The sequence below is a fragment of the Athene cunicularia genome, assembly GCF_003259725.1.
Source record: "Athene cunicularia isolate RWA chromosome 8 unlocalized genomic scaffold, athCun1 chr8_part1, whole genome shotgun sequence".
Lineage (NCBI taxonomy): Eukaryota > Metazoa > Chordata > Aves > Strigiformes > Strigidae > Athene > Athene cunicularia.
Genome location: NW_020799109.1, coordinates 30,500,881 through 30,519,247, shown reverse-complemented (window position 1 = coordinate 30,519,247; position 18,367 = coordinate 30,500,881). Strand labels below are relative to the sequence as shown.

At 36.6% G+C, this 18,367-nt stretch overlaps 1 protein-coding gene across 8 annotated transcripts in view; it reads left to right on the top strand.

The window, feature by feature from the left end:
- RALGPS2 (Ral GEF with PH domain and SH3 binding motif 2) overlaps positions 1-18,367 on the top strand; it is a 124,692-nt gene that overhangs the window by 27,296 nt on the left and 79,029 nt on the right. For 6 of the 8 annotated variants that reach the window (XM_026853466.1, XM_026853469.1, XM_026853467.1 and 3 more), the window contains 2 exons: positions 2,212-2,340; positions 12,673-12,723. In XM_026853466.1, the coding sequence (XP_026709267.1) occupies positions 2,212-2,340; positions 12,673-12,723 (180 nt within the window). The remainder of the gene's footprint in view (positions 1-2,211; positions 2,341-12,672; positions 12,724-18,367) is intronic. The other 2 variants (XM_026853471.1, XM_026853473.1) reach the window with 1 other exon arrangement.

The following is an 18,367-nucleotide window of genomic DNA, read 5'->3' as shown; positions in this document are numbered from 1 at the left end:
GAGTGTTGTATTATCAAAAGGAATCAAATGATCTTCAGCACAATTTCACAAGTATTGTTGATTTTAAAAAAGAAAGTTGGCATCAATCTCCAAGACCACAGTTTGTTTTATACAGATTCTTGTACTTCCCTTATGATTGTATTATGAATCATTGACCACTTGTTGGCATGCAACTGAAAAATTTCTTTGAGGGAATGCTGTCTTTTTACTCAACAAGATAAGTCTTGCATGTTTACATGATGCCTGATAAAATTGAATAGAAAATATTTTGGCAGAGTTATGTGAATCTCCTTTCAGCAAGTGGTATAATTTTTTTTTTCTCCCTATCTTGACGAATGGGGAAGAGAGGGGACTTGTAACTGAAATGTTTCTGTAAGTACATTGGTTACTGAAAAAGCTGATCTGGTTTGGAGTTTTTGTAGTGTTTTCAAAGTCGTTTTTTTCGGAGAGATGATACTGTTAGAAGAACCTAACTAAAACTAGACATGATTAAATGAGAGTGTATTTTTCTTTGTGTCCTCATAGCAATAGTGCTTAAAAATGGGCAAGAGTTTCTCAAGGAGTTCAAATTTTCTTGTTTCTGTGAGTGGAAAGCTGAAATCAAAACATACTGTGTAGCCCTAAAATACAGCCTTGGTAGGTTTTCAGGAGAAGACATTAGCATAGTAGAACTGTTCACCAGCATCAGTGACCATGTGCTACCTTCCTTCCTGCCTTGGCATCAGCAGACATGATGCAGGTGTTACTGAAAGGACAGCGTAACTGCTGAAATTTGGCTTCCACCAGAAGTGATCTGTTGCAGTAGTCATTCGTGTGCGTGTTGTGTATATGACACACATCCATGGTCGTGAAAACTTCCAACATTAGCAGTAAAATTACACAGATTGTTTGAAAGTGCCTTCATTTTGTGGTCCAAAGTCTAACCTTTTCAGCTTTCTAGGAGGTATCCCCCTGTGATGGTGGTGCTTAAGGATACATGGGTCTCCAGTGTAAGACTAGACAGGTCTTGGTTTATGCTCAGGATGTTTTGCTGCAGCTGAGCTGGAGCTCCCAGCAATGGTGAGAATAAGCTCTGTGCAGCAATACTAGTTTTCTTTCTCTTGAATCTCTCCAAACAAAGTTCTATCAAACCTGTTGTTTTGCTTACATAAAGGCTGTGCTATTGCTGAAGCATGCAAGTGCCATGCTGTGCTTCAGGCAAGCCTGCTGTTTGCTGAAGAAGCAGTGTTAAATTTGATACAGGTACTGACTGTAGTAACTGTGGTCCCTCATGATGGTTTTGTCCACGTGTCTCATCTTATTTCTTACTTTTTAGCCAAGAGCTTGCTTTATGCCAGGTTTCTGAAAGTGAGAAGAAACTAAGAAGCAAGAAACATGCATAGCCTTTCAGGTCTTCAGGGGAGAGTGTAAGGTAGCACACTGTATGCCTATTTCTGAAATAAGTGTGCCTGGGGTCCAGATGTGAGGCGTACATCTGGATGTGATGTCTCAATCTCATGCAAAAAGCCCCTTCTTTCTTGTAATGACTGAACAGAATTGAGGTTTGCATCTATATACTGGAGGAAGTGATTACTTATAACACAGGTATATTGTTTCCATGTATGAAAATGAAACATATGAAATCAATATGAAGTGTTAATTTCTTGAACCATGCTTGTATTTTGTGAGGAAGCTAAAATGTTATGTGGTAAATTTATATTATCCTATGAGTTTTTTAGAATCTGATATTTTTTTCAAATGTAAATTACTAGCATTTAAAAAACCCAAAAATTGTTCATACTAAGTGTTTCAGTGGGAACACATACGTAGCATACAGTGCTGTAAGTTTTAATGCTAAGAGAAACAGGAGGAGATTGATACCGTTCTTTGATGTTAACTATTTCTTTGGGACAGACCTTGTCTTTTTCCTCACTGTTTTTTTCTGTTTGAAATTCAGTGTGACTATTTTTGTTATTATTAACTTTCCTGTCAACTACATTGGAATTGTGCTGCAATGTAACTTTGTCTTTTGAGGAACACCTTTGAAATCCATTGAAGTCAGTTTGAGAGTCTCTGATTTTAGTGGCCTTTGTCAGGAGAAAGTATGTCCTGTGACTGACTTTTAATTGCTAATTTGCCCAGTAGAAAACTTCTGTGAACAGTGATGTTTGAACAGAAACTTCGCTTTTGGGAGTGTAAAAACAGAAAAAGAGGAAACCAAAATACTGTTAGTGGTTTTGTTTGTTTCTGCAGAAGAGTAGCAGCTCTGAATCCTTGAGTGACAAAGGTTCAGCTGAACTGAAGAAGAGCTTTGATGCAGTGGTATTTGATGTTCTGAAGGTTACACCAGAAGAATATGCGGTAAGCAATTCAAGTAAATTTTGTTGCTTTGTGTGTGTTGTCTTGGCAGCTTTTCCTCTGCTTCTCCATTTCCATATGTTTTTTTACCTCACTTCTGTCATCCATTGGTTTCAAAAAGGGATCCTGCACTATAGTTCTTCATTGTCGCTATTTAATGTTAAGCGATCTTTTTGGGCTATACTGTCCAGGCATTTTTCACACTTTTATATGTAACGTAGACCAGAGGTTCTTAAATCTATATGATGCAGCTTAATTCAGATGTGCATATTTTAGTTGCAAGAATATACTTGATCTGTACTTGTTTTATCTGGAGTTGTTTTAATTTTTGACTACTTATATCTAGGGAGTGTTTTCTTTTGGGTGGAACGATACAGAATAATGAGTTAGATATCCTGCAGAACCGAGAACAAATGAGTAAAAATGTTTAACCAAAACATTGAGTGATTTTTTTTTTTTTTTTTCAATTTTATTTTACCCTACTTGTAGAGGTTAAGATGACAGATGGTCCTTCTAAGTGATTCAAGTATATTACTAGAGAGATTGCTAACAAGTTATTGCTCTTACTGCATTTATAATTCAAGTGATGAGATTCATGATGAGTTGTCCTGGGGAGTTTATCGATATGTGTGAGTGTGTATCACAAAATGGTCACATTAAGTTTGTTGTATTTTTTAATCGTTAATAACCATTTCAGTTAATTATTAATGGCAAAATTGTTTTTAATGAGCACACAGAAAATTTAAAGCATCTGGATTATGAAGTAGTGCTTACATATAAAATTAATGGGATTTATTCCTAACTGAAATGTTTTTGGGACTGGCTATTCTTTTAGTTTTACCTTAAGATTCATCTACATGAAGGAAACCTAAGTACTTAAGGAATTTGGGGCTAGGGGCATGAATTCAAGTGGAATTATGCCTTCTGGACAGAATAGGTGCAGATTCCTTTGAATGGCTGTTATTTAGCCAGTGGTGGATGCTGTTGAGCAGCAGAGGAGATCACTTAGTCTCTGTGGAGTTGCTGTCACTCACTTAGACAGCAAAATACACAAAGGTGCTTTGTCTTGTATCACATTTCATAATCCTTTTGCTCTATTCTTTAATCCTTCATTTCTCATGTGCAAAAACCTTTTACTTTCATGGGTGTTCTAAATCTCACCTACTTAGTAAATCTTGGTCAGATAAATTAAGTGGTTTTAATGTTTTCATATTACACCTCAAACTGAGTAGAGTTCCACTCACAAACAGGAATCTTTTAATTAAGCATTTCACATTGCAGTTATGAACTTGTAGTTGTATTTTGGTTTATACTACCTGGTATAATTTAGCTGTTTTCTCAGTTCCTCAAAAGAAAACACTTTAATCATAGCCTTCTCCTTTTTGAAGTATTTAGTACTTCATATCAGGTTTCATTTACTGTAAATGGATCTGAAATGTCTTAGAATTCTGAAGAATTGAGCAAAATTCCTGGTAGTCAGTGGTCAGCCCTTTGGCATGGTTATCATTAATTTAATTTATTTTTCAATGTTTCTGTACACCACTGCAATTCTTAATGTTTGTTTCCTCAGGCAAGTTTTCCCAGTAGGGCTTGCTTGCTTTGAGTGCTGTCTTTCTCTGTTGCTGAAGGTTGTAGAAGGAAATAAATTTTCCAAAAACCTAGGTACCTCGAAGAAAAAGCACCTTTCACACTTACTCTTGTTTTTTATTTTATTGGCCATTTCCTTATTCTTCCTGGTTTTAGTCCTAGTGTAACAGAGAAGTATACAGTCTTCACTGGATTTCAGTGTTACTGTGAAGACTACCAGAGTGATGCAGTATGGCCAAGCTCTTGAGGATATCAGCACCAATGAGAATGCAAAACTCTGTGTTAGTAAGGTTTTGTTACAATAGTGGGTATATACCTCTTAGATTGAACAGGAATATGCTACCAATTGTTTTTTCAAAGTATGAGAAAACATCTAGTTTAGTGATAGTTCTTGTAAAATGGATGCAGTGCAGACTGCTGACATCTGTGGCTTAGTGGAGGCTGAATTCTTTAACCAACTGTAAAATAAATACTGTTTTTAAAAGTTTTTTTTTCAATGGGTAAACTGGGGAAATAATTTGTGGGCTCTGTAAATACCTTATTAATGGAGAGAAAAGATAACATGATAAAGCCAGTAAAACAACAATAAAAGCAGATTGCTGAACAACAGCTAGCTGGACAGGTGTCTAATAGTTAGGGAACACTGTTTGGAATGAAAAAGAATTCCAGTGCATGGGTAGCATAAAGATGAAAGTTAACTGATAGTCAACATCAGCATTGTGAAGTCTCATTCTATACCTTATATGATATGTTGCATTTTGGTCAAAATGGGCCACTATGTACAGATGGAACAATTAGAATTATACTAGAGAAAGAGCAGCAAAAATCTGAAAGATAATTAAGTCTGAGATACTGGAAATGTGATTCATACTAGTTGTTTCGGTACCGATATGAGAGACACAGATGGCTATTCAGTTCCCACTGTATTAGACACATCATTGTTATTTCAGAACTCGATCTGTTTAGTGAGTTAGTGGGTAAGAAGCAAAATGGACTACAAAAACTATTGCTTGTAATCCTGTATTTTCAAGAAGCTGCTTACCAAGCCAAAGAGAAGCCCAAGTGTAAATATTTTTGGTGACTTTATTTCCATATTCTTCCCTTTGGCAGTCATCTAACACTATCCTGAATGCACAGTTAGTGTGCCGTTTCATGTAATGGTCCTTTGTTCAGTCTTGTACTAACTTTCTAGCAAAAGCTTGCCAGCCCTTCAGGGGGGGTCTGGTTTAAACAGTAACAGAAATTATTATTGTAATATATGTGTGATAGTGCAGTTATACTGTTGTTACCAACCAGATGTTTTAAGTTCTTTGTGAGGTTGAAGGCCACTTCAGAAAGGGCCAAGTTACAGCTGAAACAGGTGAGATCTTCAGGTGTAGCTGCTGCAAATTTATGGTTTATCACCCTGCAGCTTACAAAAACAGTTTCCAAGGGATGTATTGAATGCTTGCATGTTTCATAAATCTGGGGGAAAAAGAATCCCATTCAATGAGTATGAAGTTGGACACGTTTGTTTTCTGCTAAGGATTCTACAGACCACTTTTTAGCTGTAACTAATAGACTGTCTCTGTTTTAAATAACTGCTTTTAGGCTGATCACTGCTCACTTCTTTATTAAACGGCTAAAAGCCACAAAACAAGTTGGTGCCAGGGTTACCCACTGGTGTCTGGCCCTGCTGATGGAGCCGTTGTGTGTGTACAGGGTAGACACAGTTGCAGTGAATGCTGTCCATTTTCGTTGAAGGGAAAAGTGTGGTTTCAAGTGTACAGGGCACAATTTTCGCGGGAGGGATATGTTAATGGTGCAGGGGCAGTAGAAAGAAGAGGCTGGTGAGACTGAAAGAAAAAAGGAAAATGCTCGGGGACATGAGCTCCAAATTAAGATGCTGGCGAACCTCAGGTTGAAGAAATATTTATTTTTTGCTTTACAGTAAATTCTTATTCCTTAGACTGCTACTGTTTAATTATTTGACTGTTTATTACTTTTTGACTTGCTTTTCCATTTTATACTTCAACTTAGCCACAGTGGTGTAAATATTTGAGGTAGAATTAAGGGAAGCGCAGCTGTATAAATCCATTGCTTTTTTTTTTCCACCTAGTTATCTAAGAAGGATTATTTATTCTTTGCCCTAGTCTCTGAAAGTGCCACGAAGTAAGCTCACACTAAGATATATGTGTATTTCTTTTTGATTCCAGTTAAGCTTTGTCAAATGGATGTTGGAAAAAAGAATATTGCCTATTTTGGAAACAATACACAAAGTTTATTTAAAAAAAGTTTTAGATGAAAAAAGGAATTTTTCTCAAATGTTCTTACAACAGTTAAGTATCAAGTGATCTATATCTGAAGAAAGCATGGGAGTGTGTTTTGTAAAGGAAGCAGGTCCTAAGAGTTCTGGGACTGCAATTGTGTGTATAATAAAAGTGCAGAAATAAGTTTTGAGTTGTAGGAGGTTCAACAAACTAATTTTTTGCCTCTTTGACCAGAACAAAAATTAACTTAAACTGGACCAAGGTTTCCCCCATTGAGAACCTTCTTTCTTGTGTGGGCCTCTGGCAGATTCACAGTCCCCTCTGCAAGTTCCTGCACAGCTACTGGTGTGAGTTGTGCTACATGGTTCCTGGCAGTAATGTTGGTTTTGGCCTCTCCTGAGACTGTTTGTTAGTGGATTAGGGAGTTTGAGGCAAGTCTGTCTGCTGCATCTGAGAGCACTTTGAATAAAGTGACGTACTGGGCCCTAGAAGCTTTTGATGAAAAAGAACCTCTGCTTGTATGTGTTCCTGTTAGCTTTATTTTACAGAAGAATATTAAAGAATAAGTATGTTCCCAATGAGAGCAAGAAGAAGCAACTTCATTATAGCATGTGGAGTAACTATTAAATGATAAAAGTTTTGGAATAGACTTTGAGAAAACAAGTAGAATTTCAACCCAGAAACTTTAATCCCCCAGCATTCATTTTGGACAGCAGAATTTTTCTCCTACTGGTGCAGTGCTTAACAGAGGCTTAGCTATTTTTTCAGTGAGGAAAAGTATTCTGGCAGCCTGGAGAGACAGTACTAAGCCAAGTTGGAAGGCTTAAATATAATTCCTTCTAAAAATTCAGATTAAGGAACAATTTATGAAGTGCTGCTTGAACCAACATGGCTTCAAGGAAAATCAGATTATGGCAGTATTCTTCAGCAACCAAAATGTAGACATTTGATTTTTTTTCATCTCAGACAGAAACTTAGTTTTTCTTTTCACACTGAGGGTCTCTGTCCAGGAGCTCTGTGGGAAGTGCACTGTCCTTATGGTAGGTACATGGCAGGAAAACATGCAGTACAGCAAGTAGCCTGATAAAAGGAGTTCATGCTTGAGAAGGTCTAGGGACTAGAAAGGTGGGATTATAGTCCAGATCAAAAGGGAACTTTCATATAGGAATGTGGAAAGGAGTTCAACGCAGTGGTGTCAGCTGTAACTAGAAGTTCTTAAATTGCAGGGTTTTATGGAATGAGGGTAATCTGTATGTATTCACAGAAAAGAGAAAGAGTTGGGGAATATTTTAACATTTCATTGAGCTTCATATTCATCAAAGCAGCAGCATACTGAAATGGAGTTCTTAATCATCTGGATGTAAAATTTCTGGCCTGACATATTCCTGAGAGAGGGGTAAATCTCTTTATATGTATATGAAACCATGTGGTAATAATTGTACTATTTGTTAACTTAATTGTTAACAAGTCCAACATCTCAAAACTTGGGAGAGATAAAATATTTTTAAACTTGGCTGTTGGGGACTGTCCTCAGGCAAGGTCTTTCTACTACATGGCTCCTATGGCTGTGTAGGGGGGAGAAATTATCTTTCAACTGCCAATTCAGTGTGTTTTAGCAAGATGGTCATTCACTCTTTTTATTAGATGGCTTATTAATAAATATATTAGTTGTACATTAAGAAAATACCTCTTCTATTCATATTCTAGAGTTATCTAGGATCTAGAGCAAACATAAACACAAAACTGCCATTCAGCTCTTTCATTGCCTGAGCAATGAAGAAGTGCTTTAATATATAAATGAGCTTGATAGACATAGCACTTCTGGAAAGGCAGAAAATATCAAGTTTATCTTTGTGTAATCAGAATGTTGATTTAAATAAATAAGAATAAGGTCACCATTTTATGTTGCCCATGTAATGTTATTTTTATTTTTTTAATCCATGCAGCTGGACAGCTAAACCAGAGAGGATATGGTTGGCTTGCTTCATGTAACAAATTGATGAGAACACTTGTGATTTTTGGTTTGAATATTAAAATGTTAAACCACATTTAGGAGAGGGAGCTATCCAGGTATTCGTATTGGCTGGATTAAGGAGCTGGAATGAGAGAAATTACTGCATTGCATCTCTTTCACTGCAGAAAGCAAGTAGTGGCTTTATTTGGGTTTAAGTTCCCCTTAATTTGGTCATGGTAGAAGATGGTGGTGGTTATTGTTGGTAGATTGAGCAATGGCATCTAACATAAACAGCATAAATTATTTTCCAAACTTTGTCATTTAAAGTATTAATTAGAATGCCAGCCTTTCAGTTTGCTTTGTTTCTGACTTGGCGGTGAGAAAGCACTTTTAAAAAGGCAAAAATTCAGTTAACTGTTAGACTTACAAATATGAATAAGTTAATGTTTAAAAAACTGTTTTTTCAAAGGTATATTTAAGCTCTGATGTGAGGTAAACTGTCATATCTGCATGACATGGCTGAAATGGCTTCTTGTCTGTCAGTTTGGGTATTCAGCTGTCTGTTGCGTGCCTCTTTGAATTGTGAACAATTTTTTAAGTGCTTGGAACTCTTAATGGAAATTGCAATCTCTTTTAAGAAGGGAACCTCAATAAGAACAAATGGTAATGTGATACAGTGTCACTGAAGATTGATACTGCTTTTGGTGAAAGCAGCAAGATGTCTAAATCAAACACAAAAAAATCAGCCTAATATCGATGCGATACTAGAAGGAAAGTTTCTCTGTTAAAACATTTGGGTTTTTTAGTTCTCAGACTTGCTTTTTAAATGTTGTACTTAATAGCAATTTCAAATTATTTTAGTAAGGAACCTTAATCTTCAATTTTGGTATCTGTGTATTTTTCCAATGTTAATATACCCACTTAGTATCCCCAATTATTTTGATATGTGAATTCTGGTGCAAAGTTATAACAGTCTTTGTTTTGTAAGTATTGGGTATTGATTCTGTCTTAAAGTAATAATTTAAGACTCACTAGTGAAGCAAGTAATAGTCTGATTTAGTTAAGGCAGTTCAGGTTGATTTAAGAGGACAGATTCTAGAGTGCTGGGAAGAAAGACACCGTTTATTTTGAAGCATTTTCTCTTCTATGTGAACAATGAATCAGTTTCCTGGCTCATTTTTATTGTACTGTTAATGTAATTTTTTTTTTAGTGAGGAGGGTTTGTAGTGAAATGTTAACCATTTAAATGCCCGGGTCTTTTGTAAGGGTGTTTTAATATACCCTATATTCAGATTTCATTGAAGTGTCCATTCTTTTGGTTTCACTTTGTGTACCCCAACCAATTTTCTAATTCATTTCCTTCATTGGGAAGCATAGCAATACATTCAATCAGCCACATATTTACCTAAATAATACATTTCTGAGAAAGCTTGGTATACTTTAGCAGATAAATATGAGTCTACAGATTGAGTTCTGTGGCTGGTGTTTCAGGACTGGTTTCTTCACCCTGGAAATCAAAAGGAAGGGTTATCTCTTGCTGTAATGTGTGGCTGCTATATGGTCAGGATTGGATGAGGTGAGAGATGTCTCTTGAGTGTTTTCTGCAGGTGAGAAAGTGGAAATCCTTAGTGCTTGTGCCTCCATAGCCATGGATACATGGTTAGATGATTTACAGAACTGGGATAGGTTTGCTCTTTCCTAGTGAATAGGAAGTTTAGAAATAACCCCATATACCAGGCAAGTTTGCCCTACGTAGTGGTAGGGACTTTCTGTGCAGTATTTAGGTAAGTGCTAACCTCATAGGCAAGCCCTTTTCTTAGGCATTTTCAATTTATCATCTTAAACTTTTAAGATATAGAAATTATATAAACTCATGCCTCAATTCCTTTTAGAATAAGTTTTCTCTGAACACATCTTGATTATTATCTTCAAGTCCATTTTAACTCTAGAAACTAGCTAGCCAGATTTTCCCTTGCTCCTTCTTAAATATCATGCTTTTGGAGAAAAACCTTGTTCTCCCTACTTGTCAGATGTCTGTCTTTATCCTAGTAAAAACATGCCTTGCCTATTTGTTTCTTCAAAGGAGCCTTACATGCATATATCTCAAATAAGAGGGCATACTATTAAAATGTCAAGATGAAGCCATATTGCTTACCCTGGTGTGATGTAACATAACGCAGAATGACGTCTGTGACCTGTTTAGAAGTTTCTAAAGCTCTTATACGTGTAATGTAAAGGTCCAGCTGTACCCTTCACTTATAGCAAACTACCGTCGAGCATGTTGTGGTTTGGCAAGGTGGTACTCCTGCAACTGTTCAAGGGTCCTAGTCCTTTCCCAGATAACCTGCTCAGGTGAGGAAAAGGTGGGAAATAGCACAAAAAAATCATGAGCATTGTCTGTGCATGAGTGCAAAATCCTCCAAAAGCAAAGTTTTATTAACCACCATTGAAATAGTTTGTTGTCTGGGTGCACTTTCACAAATTTGTCTGCTTACCTTGCCAGGAATTACTTGTTTCTGTCAGTACTTTTTGTGGTGAGATAAAACTACCTCTCTTGAAAAAAGGCTTCATGTGGAGATTTCTGCATTTCTGACCTTGATGATCTAAAAAAATCATGCTGAAAGAGCCTTTAATTTTAGGAAAAGAAATCATTTTTATTCCTTCAAGAACAAGTAACTTTTTTGTAGGCCTCTTACAATAAAAGAATAACAGTTTCAGTTGGCAAGGTTGCTTTCAGTTTGAAAGGCATCTTTTTGGTTTTGGTAAGAATTGATTATGTATTATTACTGTAGCTGCTACAGGTGCTAGGGAATAGAGAAGTTATATTGAAGGTAAAGAATATATTGACATACTGAATTCCTGAATTTCCATTCTTACTAACTGCTGCTGATTAAAACAAACTTTGAGGGGTATGTCTGGCTGATATCCTTTGATTTCTTCTAAACTTCTAAGATACAGTATAATTTGTGCTGTTGAGACAGATGGTGCAGCTGGTCAGTTGATTGTTAAACCACATTTAAAAATGGCAGTTTGGGGATTCATTTTTAAGCTGGCATTTAAATAGCTTATGGCTATTAATGAATGGTAGGTACAAACCATATGCCTAATCCCACATGCAAGTGTTGGTCTTGCTGGTTACAGAACCAAGAATGTCTTGCTTATTTAAAAGTTTGTACAGGATTTACAAAGATGTTGAGGCATGCACACTTGTGAGTGTGTATTGTCTTGTTTGCAGTTGAATATGTGGATTCAGTGAAATCGGTCTGATTTAATCTCACTTTAGCCCAAGACTAGAAAAATCTGATACAGCTTTAAAACATCATTGTTTGGAAGAAGGAGCAGCTGACTAAAGCAGAGCCCAGGAAAAAAAGTTTGTAAAGGAAATGCATGAAGGGCTTGTTACTTCTATGTGTTGTACTGCAGAGTACCAGATTATTGGAACTGATATTTATCATTTTTTATAATCATGTTTGATTGCCAGAATTCCTATCTAAAAGTAGATCTGTTGGTCAAGAAGTGCTGCAAAGTGTAGATGTGGTTGTCTTTGGCAAAACACATTGCTTCTCATCTTATTAGATCAGGTGCATCTCTTTGCACCTGTGTTCTTTCAACTAGAGCATCCTAGTTAAAATTTTTCTGCACGATTGATTTTTAGAAGCCATTCTGATCTCCAGCACTGGCATTCTGTGGCAATTGCAATGTGTGAGAGTCACAAACCTGTCAGTGTGTACTGCAGAGTGTCTAAATGGGGGAACCGCCATTTTCAAGGAAATGGGAATAAAGCTGCGCAGCTCATGCCTGAGGAAACTGAACAAGGTCATTGGATTCATTGTTAAAAAGGTATTAGTGATACCGAACTCAGATGGCACTGGAGTTTCTGAGCTACCTGTATACACCTTGAAAGAGGTGGTCTGTTTCTTTTGGATACATAGGCAGACAGCAATCCTAAATTGTATGCTTAAAATAAAGCTCTGAATATGTTTCAAAATGAAAAATTTGGTCTCTGGCTCTGAGTTCCCCTTGACCCTTTTCTAACAGACATGTACTTACTGGTTTTGACTTGCTGGAAGTGAGATAGCTGTATTTAATTTTAACTGTTGCTGTGCAGCTGAACAATTACTTAGCATAATTATTCAAATATGTTTCAAGTATTGATAGAAACATTGTAGGGATCTTTCAGTGGAATTGTGTAACGTCTAGACTAACATTCAGTTGGAAGAGAAACTATCCTTGAGCAACTGAAGTTAATTCCTTGTATTCTTGGATAGCTTCTTACGTAGTGTTTCTGAGTACAAGCTCTGACTTGCATACATAACTGCAGGATTATGCTCCTGAGAAACTTTCCATAATTTCTTAATTTTATTAAATGTGAAGTTTGGAGCCCTTTGTTCTCTGGTTTTGCAGGATGACTCTCTGAAACTAACTACAAAATTAAGTCAAATAATATAAGGAAACAAAACAAGTACAATTCTTGAGCAGCACAGCAACTTAACAGAATGCATGGTTAATTTTATCTAAATTTATGATTTATTTTTTTAATTTCAGGGTCAGATAACATTAATGGATGTTCCTGTATTTAAAGCAATTCAACCAGAGGTAAGTAATTAATTGATTTTGTTTTCAAATATAAATGAAATAATTGTGCCTGTGTATAAATTCTGGAATTGCAAAGTGTATGTCAAAAAAATCTTCATTTTAAGTTTCAGCTCTTTATACCTCATGCTGTACCTCATCCTGTCCCTTGTCCTGTGTTTCCTCAACAAACTGGTTCATATCTTTTTTGGAAAAAGAAAAATGGCTATAATAGCATCTTGAATACAAGATGGGTGTGATCTGTGGATATATTGGGATAATATATGGATCATTTGTGTTCTCTGTTTTGTTTTTATAATTGCCATATTCCTTTCTAATTGCAGCCTAACTTGTACTGATGTTTTCAGAATCTTCAGTGACTAATAATAAATGATGAGTTTGTTTATCCTTATTTCTCTGATTAGTGTTTTCCTGTGAGCATTGCTCTGCACTCTTGGAGGTTTATTTTTCAGTTAACTGTGTAGTTTATTAGTAGTGTGGAAGTATTTTTCAGCTCATCAGTCACCTTTAGATTGTCATAAGCCATTCTATTGGTAGCAGGCTCTTGTCATGTTACTCTTGTGGCCTGGTGAAGAATATTTTGCTTCAAGTGGCAAAACGTGCAGAATCTCTTGTTTTGACTGATTTCATCATTTATGTACCCACAGATTTTTTTTTTTTAAAGTCTTCCTTTTGATCTGTACTTGAAAACATTGTCATGATTTAGCTTTCATGATTTCAGCAAGCTATTTCCCAACCCACATGGATTTCTGTGGGGTTTTGTGGTTGTTTTTTTTGCTGATTGGTGGTTGTTTTAATTGTTTTTTTTAAAAAAAACAAACCAAAACAAAACAACAAAAAACCCCACAACTCTTCAAAGAGCCTCCCATTTGACCTTTCTGGCTTTTTTTTTTTTCTGGTCAGTCTTTTTGATTGGCAGAATGTTTAGCCTAATCTAAAAGGATATATTTTTTTTTAAGCTCTTTTATAGAACTTTAAAGTATTTTATTCTTCTGATTCTTTTAAATGTTTTCCTCGTATATGTGTTTGTGTACTTCTTTTCTAATACCAAGCCTTAGTGCTATGTAGGGTTCCCCTTGCCCCCGAGTGTTGAATAAGCTCTGGGTGCTTTTACACAGTTGCCTCACCTCTAGTTACACTGAGCTTCAAAGGAGTGGATATCAAAAACTCAGAACACCAGTTTAACTAGTTAGGACTTTTCCTAATGATCTGCTTATAAAGAAATTTTACTGCTTGAGCTTGATGGTAGTTTATTCTTTGCATCTGCTTCTAGCACTACAGGGATTGAGCAAGTCAGCTGTGTAACAACCACAAGGAAGCAAGCAAGCAAGTTTGATACAGTGGCAGTGATTTAATACTCCATATCTCACAACTTGTTGCTCTATTAATGCTACCTCCCCTATCGCAGACTATGTTGTGTGAACAGACCTACAGAAGGTCTCTGGGAGATGAGAAGAAATGTCAAGAAAGCGCATTTAACTTTGTTGGCTGGTCTAACTCATTATTGTAAACCAGGAAGAGGAAAAGCAGAGTAATGAAACTTACCTAAAAGAAAAACTGAGAGTCTAGGTGAATATATCTGGGAAGTAATTCCTTTTAAGAAATCTATCTACTGCATAAGAGAAGTTCACGTGATGCCTTCATATGAGGAGGGGTAACTGTTTTCACACTACTTGTTTTTGCACAAAAGCAGTTGAAGGCACTGACAGTGTGCAGGTATTATCTGTCCATTAGTGCTCCTTCACAGGTAGACAGAGGTCTGTGGTTTTGCATCTGATATGCCTCTAAATTGTGTTGATCCCTAATGGAAAAGGGGCACACAGATTAACAGGTCAGAAGAAGCTAGATCCAATTAAAATGCTTTCCTCCTGTTTTGCGGAAGGGAAAGACAGACATGGAACATTTAGCTTGCCTAAAGGTGTCTTGACAGCAGATTAATGAAGTCGCGTAGATTTCTGAGTTTCTTTGCAGTATCTACCATATCTATATCTTATTGAACTTGTAAATCTTTACACATACCTTGATGTGTGCAATCAAAACATCGTTGAATTTGTAATTAGAAAACAAAGCAGTGTTGACCTCATTTCACCTTTATAAAAGGGCTTCTAATGGAGGCTTTCGTGTGTGACTAAGAGGTGTTGATAGAGTTTGGGGTTTTTTATATCAGTGCTAGTAAGTACTCTGTTTAGAATCAAATTTCACAGCTCTCGTCCACATGCATTGTGAAAGATGATGAATAACTTTCCCACTGCAGAGAACTTTAAAAACGGGGTGTTTATTATAGATAGTTGTAATTTACCAACAAATCTTCATTATACAGGCTGTGAATTTCAGTCTGCTTTCCAAACTTTGTAGAACAAAATATGAATGTTTTTAGCATTTAATGTGTTTTCATCTGTTTTTGCAAATATGGGTTCTGAAAGATTTATTCCAGGATGCTTAATTTTTCAGAGAACTGGAGATGAATTGCCATCATCTTTAGGAAGCATGAAATGTATTCCTGAAATAACTTTTCTTGACTGTCTTAAGTTAACTGTGTTGCATCTTCATTGTCTTAAAGTATTGTAGGTTTGTTTTTTTAAAAAAGCAGCATCAGAATTTCATCGTTTATCTTAAACTAGAGCTGAGTAACACTTTTTACGGCAATATATAGCATCCTTTAGCATCATAATCAATGAACATACAGCACAAGAATAGAACATATTTTTTGCAGCCTTTTCCCTCTATTTGTAGCAAATAAATATAATTGTTTCTGCCTATATTCAAATTTGCTGCAGTTGCCATGAGTTCACACCTGTGGTAGGGTGCCTACATATCACCCTCTACAACTTCCTGTTTTGTGCTCAGGAAAAATCAGACAGGGAGTTTAGTGTAGCCCACACAACTCAGGGTTAAGGTACAGTGGATCACCTTACATGTATGGTGAGCCAGAGGTGTGGACTTGAACAGCTATGATGGCTTAGACAGTATATAGTGACATGCTTCTCTGCCTGAGCTTTGAGCAGACTGTATCACTCCAAATGATACTGGAAACCACCTTTCTTCGTTGAAAATGCTTGCATGTTATTTCTGAGAAAAGAAAGTAGAAGGAATTACTGTTTCTTTGTTAAATAATCTTTGGGGGTGCAGTATAAGAAATGAATGTAATAAAGAACACACCTCTACTACATAAACTTCTGTCTGTAAGGAAGCAGCCAATTTGCATTTTGATTTTTGGGAAACAAAAAAAGGTGGAGTTCCCCAAGTCAAATCATATGGTTTTCATCTATTCCTCATGAATGACACAGTGTGATGTTTTTGTTTTCTTTTTCTTGTAGTGGTTGTGGCTTTCTAGAAAGCAGTGACTATAAAGCAAAAAAGTAGTTGTAGAGTTGCTCAGTTGTGTTGCAGGTAGCTAAGTTAACTGACTGCCAGATGTCCCCTTGCAGAACATGTTAGCTCACTTCTATTGAAAAATCTGGTTACTTGTTTTATATATTTTAATATATTCTCTAAAATCATTTGCTGATACATACACTGAAAATAAATCTTTGCTGTGTTATTACCTTTAACTTCTTTATCCCTTCTGCTTCATCAGGCTAGACAGTGGGGAAAAAAAAAATTATTAAATATTCATTTGTACCTGTTCTGAAGCTGTATAATGGTTCCACTATTAATCCTTGCTTTTTCTCTCCTCCTGTTTTTGAAACTTCCGCTTTGACCTCTATATAAAGATTTTAATAAGCACAGTCTCTCCTTCTGCCATGTAGTACAGGCATAACTTAAGTGTTCTTGGACTATTTTGTAATTTAAGTGTTCTTGTAGAACTTTGTTAATGAAAATACAATTCTGTAGATTCAAAAAGGAATGAAAACCAAAATGAGTTATGAAGAAAGTTTAACTTTTGTATTCTTGATCCTAAATCTTTCAGTGCACCTCATTTTAAATAAATTGCACAAAATAAGAAATTGATAGTTGTAGTGATGTAGCTCCCGTGCTTGTGTTGACTGGTAGACTAAGGAAATAATCCTTGTAAGTACTTCAGGTTTTAAACTTGTGGTGGGAAAAGTGCAATTCTAGAGGAAGATCAAAGAAACATGCCTCAATTAGAGTAAAGGAATAGGCAGCACAGTCTTTAATTAGCAAAGAATTCAGTATTTTTATAGAAGTTTAAGAATGCTTTCTGAATTCCAATTTGGCAAATTAATGTGCCTTACTGCAGTAGTGTGTGTGGAGTCCGTGCTCGTTAGGACTGTATCATACTTCTGCCAGACCAGATGCAGTGAAGGCAAAAATGTTGGGGGCTTCCCTTCTGTTGATGGCATCTTAGGGTGGTGGGATGAGCAGAGTCAAGAGCAGTGATTTTAGGCAAGCAAGTTGTAGCAAGGGGGAGGAGGGTTGTGAACAACAGTTTCCCCTGAAGCAGTCTGATCAGGTAATAACGCTGAGAAACTGTGGACAGGCAGCAAAGGGAAAACACTTTTAGCTTATAGTCAAGAGAAAAAAAAGCTGGCTGTAAAGGGGAGAGAGGTCTTAGAAGTGAGCTGGAGAAACTGTGTGCAGGAGGTAGAAGAAAAGGTTCAAGTAATAAAATATACATATGCATTTATTATGTCCACCTTCTTTATATTTCTTACACTCAAGGGAGGGGGAAAAGGCTTTCTGAACTCTCAAAAGTCTGTGCCTGTCCCTGAACAGCAGTGTAGATGTTGGCTTAAGCTGTTGGAGGATCTGAACTGGTGGCACAGGTCCTGAGGGCCTGTGTAACTCTGCCTTGGCACCTATGTTAAAGAATTTTGATGTTTACCTTTCCATTCAGGAACAGGATCCAGTGTGACACACTTTCACTGAAGAACATGGATATAGAGCTTCTTAAATTTCTTGCCACTAGCAGTTATCAGGACTGCTTTGTCTGTTACTTCTGCTTCTGTGCTGAGCTTCAAGTATATATAGGAGAGGATGTGCCTTTGGCCCTGCTGGTTTAGTTGGGACCCCATATACTCTGGAACTATCTCAGTCCCATACCTATCTTCTTTCTACTGCACCCATGTATTTTCAGGTTATTTTAACCCTAAATCTGTTACGACGTAGTTTTCTACTCTTGTCTCCAGGTGACAACTTCTGCTTTACCTCCTGTAGTCATCTTTTTTCTCCCTCAAATCTAGGCATCTAAATCTGCCTGTAACTCTCCCATCTCATTGTATTCTTCAACCCTGTGCCTCTGTGTCCTACTGTACACTCCATAAATGACTATTTCAGCTTGTGATCTTACTACAGAGTTCAAAGGTTTTGGAGGGGGAAGAGAAAGGAGAGTTAGTAGAAGAGTGGTTGAAGCAAGTGTTCCATGCAGGTGGGGCTGGGAGCTGCTGTGCCTTTGAAGTGTTCATGTAGACCGGTAACACATGTAACACTGTTTAGGAGTCAGAGGGTTTGAGGAAGAAGTTATGATCTTGAACTACCCTTTGAGTGCATGATGACAGAACACTGCATTTATACATTTCACCTGTTTAGCTTTAATGGTGGGGAAAAATGCTAAAAACTGCAGTAATGTTGAAGAATAATTTTGTCTTTTGGGGTTTTTTTTGTTTTTTTTTTTTTTACTTGGAAAACTTCTAGTTTGTCAGCCTTGGTGGGTTATTCTGTATTCTTGACTGAACTAGAATTTCAG